General features: G+C 49.7%; 1 protein-coding gene across 1 annotated transcript in view; it reads left to right on the top strand.

Annotated features, from left to right (window-relative positions):
- LOC144107520 (uncharacterized) overlaps positions 1–8,470 on the top strand; it is a 37,366-nt gene that overhangs the window by 11,015 nt on the left and 17,881 nt on the right. The window contains exon 4 of the mRNA XM_077640560.1: positions 5,532–5,683. Within this exon, the coding sequence (XP_077496686.1) occupies positions 5,532–5,683 (152 nt within the window). The remainder of the gene's footprint in view (positions 1–5,531; positions 5,684–8,470) is intronic.

The following is an 8,470-nucleotide window of genomic DNA, read 5'->3' as shown; positions in this document are numbered from 1 at the left end:
TTTCATTTCAATTTGCAAGAATGGCTTATAGAGAGGCTTTTTGGGAAAAAGCTCCCGAATTGCTTACGTTGCGCCTTTCGGTCTCATTCGGCAATCGCTTTCCTCAAATGCTGCCTCGGCTGCTCTCGTGCGGCAGGCACTATGGAGTCGGCGCTGATAGCTTCGGCGGCAGTCACGGCTGTGTTCACGCCTCTCCATCTTGCTGCGGTTTGAACGGCACCCGTGCTTGGGGTCTCTTTTCTCGCATTTTTCTGCAGAAAGTAAGAAGTCGAGAAGTGTTTCGCCCTTTCTTTCACGCTCTTGAGTAGGCCCTGTTTATTTTGCCGTAACAGGGTCAAGGTAAAATTGACTTCTGAAAGAAGGAAAGTGCTGTAAGCTCCGCGGTGGCACAGTGGTTATGACGCTCGGTTGCTCACCTTAAAGACACGGGTTCGATCCCGGCCGCGGCGAGTGCATTTCGATGGAGGCGAAACGCTAGAGGCCAGTGTACTGTGCGATGTAAGTGCTCTTAAAGAACCTCAGGCGGTCGAAATTTCCGGAACTTTTTACTACACCGCCCATCATTGCCTGCATCGCTTTGGGACGATAAATCCCCTAAACTAAACTAAATAAAGTGCTGTACCTGTCTCGCTTTCCTTTGAAGGCCTGAACCGGGCCTTGGGGGAAGGGATTAGGAAAAGCGAAAGAAGGAAATTATAGAGATGACATCGAGGAGGGCTGCGGAATAATTACCGCGTGCTTTTCCATCGAATGGAAAAAAGGGAGAGAGAGTTGCAGAGGCGGCTGGACGAGCAGCGTGAATTCCGCCTTCCGCCGTTAACTTCTGAGTACGTGCGCCAACAGTGACGGCCGGTAGAGTGCGGAGCGTGTCCTGACCCCTCGCATTCAAGTACTGAACGAGGGTGTCGCAATTTACGTCGAGAATGCGATGCATATTAGTCATCGCTCCGACCAGGCAATGAGTCGAGAAAAGAAGCTGCGGCGCCCGATATTCGGCGTCAAAGGTCAGCTCATTTCCGGCCGCGTATGGAACGCGCCCAACGCCGTCGCGGAGTTTCTGGCCGACGCGATGCATATGAAGTGTGAGGCTCGGGGTGAGGGCGAAGAATCAAGGGCGACTTATTATTACAGACAGAAACATGTTTAATGACACTTAGGCGCGGCAGCGCGCACCCAATCAACACATCACACAAGGCATCGGCGGAGGAATACGAACCAAGTGACACGCCAGCAAGACAGGGGCTGCCACCTGTCGTGCGGCAAGGAAAGCACGATGACATGAGCCAAGCATGTGCTGCTGTCTGTTGGGAGCTGTCACAGGTGCTCATATCTCTCGGAAGAAACTGTTGCAGCAGAGGTCCAGTCACTACGCCCGGCAAAAGCGCCCACAGCAACAGAGGCAACAGCGCTGGACCGAGTCGACTACGATTCCTACGATTCGCAAACACATCCGCTCCGTGGTCAGCGAGGGGCTGCGGGAGCTGCAAGCAGTGCTTGCCCCTGGCGTGGATTGACTGACTAGGGTTATTCGAGAAGTCCAGCACACACTCAGGGCACCTGTCACTGCGGTCGTTCTAGCGCCGCAACCAGCCCCATATGTTTCAGCGTCGCACCTGGTCCCCATCCAGCCAGTGACATATGCGGACGTCGTGCGTCGCCCAGCCCCGTCTCCTGGCGCCTCGCCTTACACGCTTCCGCACGAGGATCGGCGCCAGGAGCCGCAGAAGACTGATCTCTAGCGCGCTCCAGATCAACTACCTCTCAGCTACCGCAGTGGCGAAGCAGGCCATCTCTTCCAGCTGCGCCCTTACCGCCAACTGGGACTGCGACGGTTTTCCTCGACAGCCCTTGTCCGCGACCTGGTGAGCACCCTCGGGACATCGCCGAGTACGTCTCCCGCCAGCGTAGTCCCCCACATTCTCCGCGCCGCGAGTCGCGATTGCCTTCGCCACGCCGCTCTTCGCCTTCTGGGTCACATTATGCTGCAGCACACAGTGGTTCCTCGAGCCCTAGTTGGGAAAACTAGATGCGGTGACCATAGGAGATGAGGCCGCTGAACTCAGATCCCCCTTAAACCTTCCACCGCCGCACCGATCGAATCGCTTCGACGTCAACCGCCGCAACGCCGAACCGCGAATCGCTGACCATATGCCGCCGCCGCACCGCTTGAGTCACTCCAACCGACATCGAGAGGTCCCGCAGTAGGGCGGATCTGCTTGGACATCCCTGTTCTTGTCGATACCAGTGCGGATTTCTCCATCCTGAGCGGACGACTTACGTCGACCTTGAAGGGCCAGACACACATACGGCCGGCGGACATGTCACACAACTCGGTATATGTTCGGCCCGAGTTACGATGCGAGCCTGTACATTCGTCGCCACGTTTCTCGTCCTGCGCGAATGCTCTCGCGATGTCATCCATGGCATCGACTCTCTTTGGGATCAAGGTGCCACTATCGACCTCCTAGATCGCTTGGTGACGTTTTCCACCAAAATGAACACAGAAAAGCATGAGCACAAAGGTTCTCGATCCTCGCTACAGTTACCTCCGACGAGCCACATCGGGGCTCCGTGTTGTCGAGCCTAATGTATCCCTCATACTGTGGAGATTTCTGTAGCATGACGTCTTGGCTTCTTTCATGACGATTGTACGGAGGTATTCGTTACCAATTTATCCAATGAGCTTCGCTATCTGTTTCGTGGCACGGCCATAGCGTGCGTCGACCAAGTTCAGGAAGTGACCGAATGCTTTTCTTGCGAGGAAACTCCGCCTAGAGTTGAACCAGAAGCGGTCAGCGACGCTGACATAAATCCAGGCCTTGCACCCGCTGAAAAGACGAAACTGCAGGACCTCTTACGTGAGTGTGCTGCGTGTTTCACGTAGTCGTCCAAAGTGCGACAAAAGTTGACATTTAAACACCGCATTATCGCGCACGAAGGTTCTCGACCCATCCATCAGCAGCCTTATCGTGTGTCCCCTCGGGAGAGAGATGATATCCAAAGGCAGGTCAGCGAGATGCTCTGAAACGGCGTCATCCAGCCGTCAAGCAGTCCGTGGTCGTCTCCTGTCGTGCTCGTAACGAGGAAAGACGGCACACAGCGCTTGTGCGTTTACTACAGGAGGCGTCTACTACAGTGTGACCAAGAAAAACATATATCCGCTACCACCTGTCGGCGACTCCCTCAACAGACTTCAGCGAGTCAAACACATCTCTTCGGTCGGCCTCAGGAGTAGATATTGGCAAAGAGAAGTGGATGAGAAGGACCGTGAGAAAGCCTCGTTCGTCAAACCGTACGGGCTTTACGAATTCCGGGTTCTCCTATTCAGGCTCTGCTGCGCGCCTCCAACATTCCAAAGAATGATGGACACCGCGCTCACAGGTCGGAAGTGGCAGACATGCCTTGTTTATCTTGACTTTTTCTCTAACATTCGCGAAACATCTGCACTGCTTCAGAGCTGCCCTTCAAGCCGTTCGATCCGCCAACCACTTCTACCCCAAACCACAAAACTGCCACTTTGGGTTCACCGAATTGAATTTTCTCGCGCACCTCGTGAGTGCTGCTGGAGTCCGCGCTGACCCTGAGAAACTTGCTGCCGTTGCTGCCTTTTCGGTCCCCGCCGAAAAAAAAGCCGTCCGTTGCTTCCTGGACCTCTGTTCCTACTACCGCCGCTTCATTAAAAATTTCGCCCAGGTCGCCAGCCCTCTGACGCTCCTAACCTAGAATGATGCATCATTTTCCTGGGGCAGCAGACGGCTTTTGACGAGTTACGATGCCGGCTCGAATTTCCCCGTTTTTAGCATATTTCGACGGTGACGCCAACACGGAGGTAGACATGGAAGCAAGCAACGTCGGACTTGGCGCCGTTCTGGTTCAGCTGCAAGCCGGTGCCGACAGAGTAATCACCTACGCCAGCCGCGCACTTTAGCCCGCTGAACCGAAATGGTCGACTACCGAAAAATGTTTGGCTGCAGTCTGGGCCGCCGTTAAGTCGTCTCGCCCATACCTGTGTGGCAGACCATTTCGCGTCGTCAGCGACCATCACTCGTTGTGCTGGCTCAAAAATTTAAAGGACTCTTGCGGCCACCTAGCACGTATAGGGAATTACGCCTCCTGGAAGTCGATGTCGCCATTACCTTTAACACAGACGCTGGTAACACACAGACGCTGATAGCCTGTCTCGCGCTCCCGTTGAACCTCCTCCACAAGACACCACCGACGCTGATAGCTTCCTCAGAGTAGTCAGCACGCCCCAACTTTTTTACAGAGTGCGTGTAAACACGAGGTGTGGGTGTAAGGGACGACGAGATGTGGGTATGGAGCTCCTTCAAAGGTATTTCGGTCAGTGCAAAGCCCTGCGCCCCCTCAACAGCGTTAACTACGAAGTTGTTCCTGATGGAAATGTCACCGTTGGCCTTCTGCGTCAGCGGCCTAAAATCGTGCATGTGGTTCCCTTAAAGCAGTACTTTTCATGTGAAACCGTTGCGTTCACGCTGTATTTCCCTGCCTCCCAACTAGCATGTAATTTATAGTTCACTTTGCCCCTATTATTTTTCTTTTGTTATACTCTTGTATACATAGCTCATTTCGTATCGAGCGGATGCTGTTTCGCGGGGGGCGTGCGCAGCATCGCGCGGCCTCCGCGCTTTGTCGAAAAGACGGCCAAGGGGTGGTTGGCTCCACCGGTGCGGTCGGGCTAGACGTGGCACTGGGATTAAAAGGACCGACCTCATCCTTGGGTTCTCCCCTACGTCTACTAGCAATGCTTTCCTTGAGTCGTGATAATATAATAGGCCGCAGGTCATACTACCCGTACAAACTCCTTCAAAGCTTAGAGTTGAATTGGTTGAAAACGAAAGAACAGCCAAACAGGACTTCTCGAAACACTGGTGAATCAATATACTGAAAACAGCCGCACTAAGAAATGTGTCATGTCTGTCAATGTGTTAATCATCAGTGTGTCAGCAATATCACTCTCTAAGAGGTAGTCGTGTGACGCTAATGCCAACTCATTCTCCTGCATGCAAAGCCGCGCTACGAATCCATTGCATGGTGCAGCCAATTGTACTTCATTCCGTGTCGCACGACATTGGCCCGCGGGGCGTTCAAGCTTTGAGAGCTCATTCATCTTCCACAGAGCAAAAACGATTCATCATTGACATGCTGAGCACTGAGGTCCATCGGCATGGTTCTGTTTAGTGACCTATAGACGTCAGTGTAGGACTCCTGGGCTACGAGTATACAGAGAGCGAAGCAAAGAAAAAATGTGGTTGGCTCGTACTCATTTGTTTTATTTTGATCGTGCGTAAGCACACGTCTCCACACTCGTCCTTCTGTGCTCCTCTAGCTACAATTGCTATTACGTGGCGCCAGCCTTTGCCCATGTTGAAGCTGGTCTCGTTTAACAATAAACGGCATTTGAAATCGAAATGAGATTGCTGTAAGTATATGTCCCGTGTAAAGAATATTTAGGAGAAACGAGGGCAAGGAGAGACACCTGACGGGGGCGTAACCCATAGTTGCTTGTGCAGGTTCTGTACGACGACGCGGCTGGTCGGCCGGACAACTGCAGCTTCTCACCGAACTACAGGAACGTGTCAGCAATCGATAGATTCAACGTTTCCAGCAGCAGCAAGGCTGAAACCCTGAATCTCCGTCGAGTATTCTGCGTTTTGGACACACTGTACGTAGCATAAGATGAAGGCTGGACAGATGAGCAGTTGAATTTTTAAGAATAGGGCTTTTGAGGTAAAGAGTACCTTTTTTCGGCATAGCAGTGCCATTTTTCGCGTACGTAAAAAAAAAAACAAAAAACAGGCGAATCAGGCTATGATAAGTAGCAAAGTGGTTAACTAAATTCTAACCGTTTATTTTTCAACTATCACTGATAGGCAGCGGTCTGCAATTAGACAATTTTATCCGGACGTTAATAGCAGCCATATCAGTTTTGAGAATGTCGAAAACGCGATTACTCTTGGCGCTGTGGCTCAACCTATTTTGGCGACTTCATGCCTAAATACATGCCCTATCGAAAAGCATGCAGTCAAAGAAACCATCCAGAGCTCTCAAATAATTGATTAGCCAATTTTTTTCTAGTCACGGTGTTGAGGGCAATCGTGATTTCTAAAACTAATGTTCTAAAAAACTAATGTGTGTATTAGTAACGACCGGCTAGAAATTACAACCAGGTGCCAGTGGTAATTGTTAAAAGTAAACTGTTAGGATTTGCTTAATCACTTTACTTGTGAGCATCATTCGCCAGCTTTTTTACTTATGCCAACACGAGTATTACTATTCCGCAAAAATTTTCTGTTTACATCGAAAACCCTAATTTAGAGAGAGAAGCCTAGTCCGAGCATTATACGCTGGTTTAGAACTGTGGAATGAATTCAGCCGTCAGAGAAAGAAGGAAGTTAAAAGCACAGTGCTTATCACTTTTGAAAGTTTTAAATAAAGATATGTTATCAGACCGGTTTGATGGAAAGCCTGCACCATTGTCTGAACGCAGCCTAGAAATATTACTGAAAAACTCCTCATGGGCCGGCCCCCCCGAAATGCTTTTGGTAGGCGACAACTGTTATCTACCTGGTGACCACTTGTTTATCAGACAACCCTGAAATCTTACTCTAACTTGCTCAGCAGATTTTTTCTTCAATGAAGCGCAGTCTTGTCCTTCGTATGGTACTCTTCAAAGCGAAATGCCTCGTGCAAAAATGTAATTCCAGCGCGTTGACACAAGTGCATCTTTTTAAAATGCCTATTATTTAGTGATACGCATTCTTGTGGAATTGTTTAGGTTAGCTGAGCTAGAGCAGCTGCCTAAAGTGTTTCAACTGACAGCTGCGGATTATGTGCTTCTCTTAACGGGATTGACGAACGTCATCTAGGTTTATTCGAAGGTTACGCAACAGCTTAAGCCGGAGTCATACGCACGTATTATGACGCTCGGAACATACCTTGACGCAGCATTGCGCAAGGGAAATCTGGCCGTGCGTTCAGCGGTTTGCGTTAACTCGATGCGGATTTAAGATATTGTAATTCGTGTCAATGTATGCGCTCTGGTGTTACTTAGGCGCATCTTGCCTTCCAGGTTCGGTGTTTGTCCGCACTGCAGCCTTTATACAGCCTCGCCTCCCCCGTTCCCTTCGCGTACATACCAAAATTTCATTTGGTTATGGTATATTGGCTATGGTACTGCCGAATAATATTACAGACTCATGGGTGCGCGAATATTGACTTTTCAGTGCCGAATTCGATACGACTAGTATGGCTTTGCTGCCCTATTGAATTCGAATAATGCAGCTAATAACCGAACCCAGTGCTGAGTGAACAGAATCCAATAATCTTAAGAATGCGACATTCGGCTTCTGGCATGCAAACGAAAACAGCGAAGCCCCAGTGGCGATGCTATATCTCGTGAAGGTAAAACTCAACTGGTAATGAAAGCAACCGTGCTCTTAATCAGGGGGCCCCAACAGAGTTCTTATTTCAAAAGGCACTGAACAACTTTATATATATATATATATTAACTTTTGTTCTAACAATCGATTTTTTGCCTCTTGCCGGTTATTAAAGCGTTAATTCGGTATCAAAAGTCTCATATCTTGCACAAAAATTCATTAAATGGCACAATTTTATTTCCTTCTTTAGATTCCCACTGGTGACGTCCGAACTGAGGACTCCGACACCACCGTTTAGCATTGAACGGCTTTGTAGGCAGGCCTCTGGGATCTTTAAGCTGTCCTGAGGTCATTGCGGTTTGCCTTCGAAAACTGCCAGCCTCTCCAATTCGTGTGTTTCTGTTATAAGCTTTTTTTTTAGTCCAGGTCACTTTTCCATGATAGCGGCGTCATTCTCAATAAAACACTAATTTCACGACAACGGCCAAATTGATTTCGTCCTCAGTCATTTAACGGTAACCTCCGTGTGGTGCGCAAAACAAAATGCTTTGTCACTGCTGTCGACAGCCAATCAACTAGCACCGCAAATAAGTAGATGAGAGGGGCGCGGGCTATAAGTTCTCACATCGCGGCTGGGTTGCGCAAACCTGACACAACATTGCTGCGTAGACCAATGATGGAAGCCATTTATGAGCAATTTGATAACCCGTACAAAACGCGTTCTTGTGCTCAGCCATCCTGCACGCGCAGGCCAGTATGCAGTACGACGTCGGTGAGCACCGGTTTCAAGACAGTCCTTTAATAAAACTAGATGTGTATTTTGTGCATAAATCTCCTACTTCGAGCTTTGGCGAAAGCTGCGCTTGCGCCATGAAAGCCCATCAACGTCGGGTTAGTTTTGTTCCAGTTGTTCGAAAACAATTCGAACGCTTTGAAAAGTGTTTTCTTACTTTCGAATAATTCAGAATGCGCTCAATCTGATCCGTTCAGAGAATCGAAAAGGAGGATACCGGATTCGGTGTTAGGAAATCTCGAACCTTCCTACACCCGAGTGAATGCAACATATAAGC

Source organism: Amblyomma americanum, chromosome 10 (assembly GCF_052857255.1).
Source record: "Amblyomma americanum isolate KBUSLIRL-KWMA chromosome 10, ASM5285725v1, whole genome shotgun sequence".
Taxonomy (NCBI): domain Eukaryota; kingdom Metazoa; phylum Arthropoda; class Arachnida; order Ixodida; family Ixodidae; genus Amblyomma; species Amblyomma americanum.
This window is presented reverse-complemented; position numbering and strand designations above follow the sequence as displayed.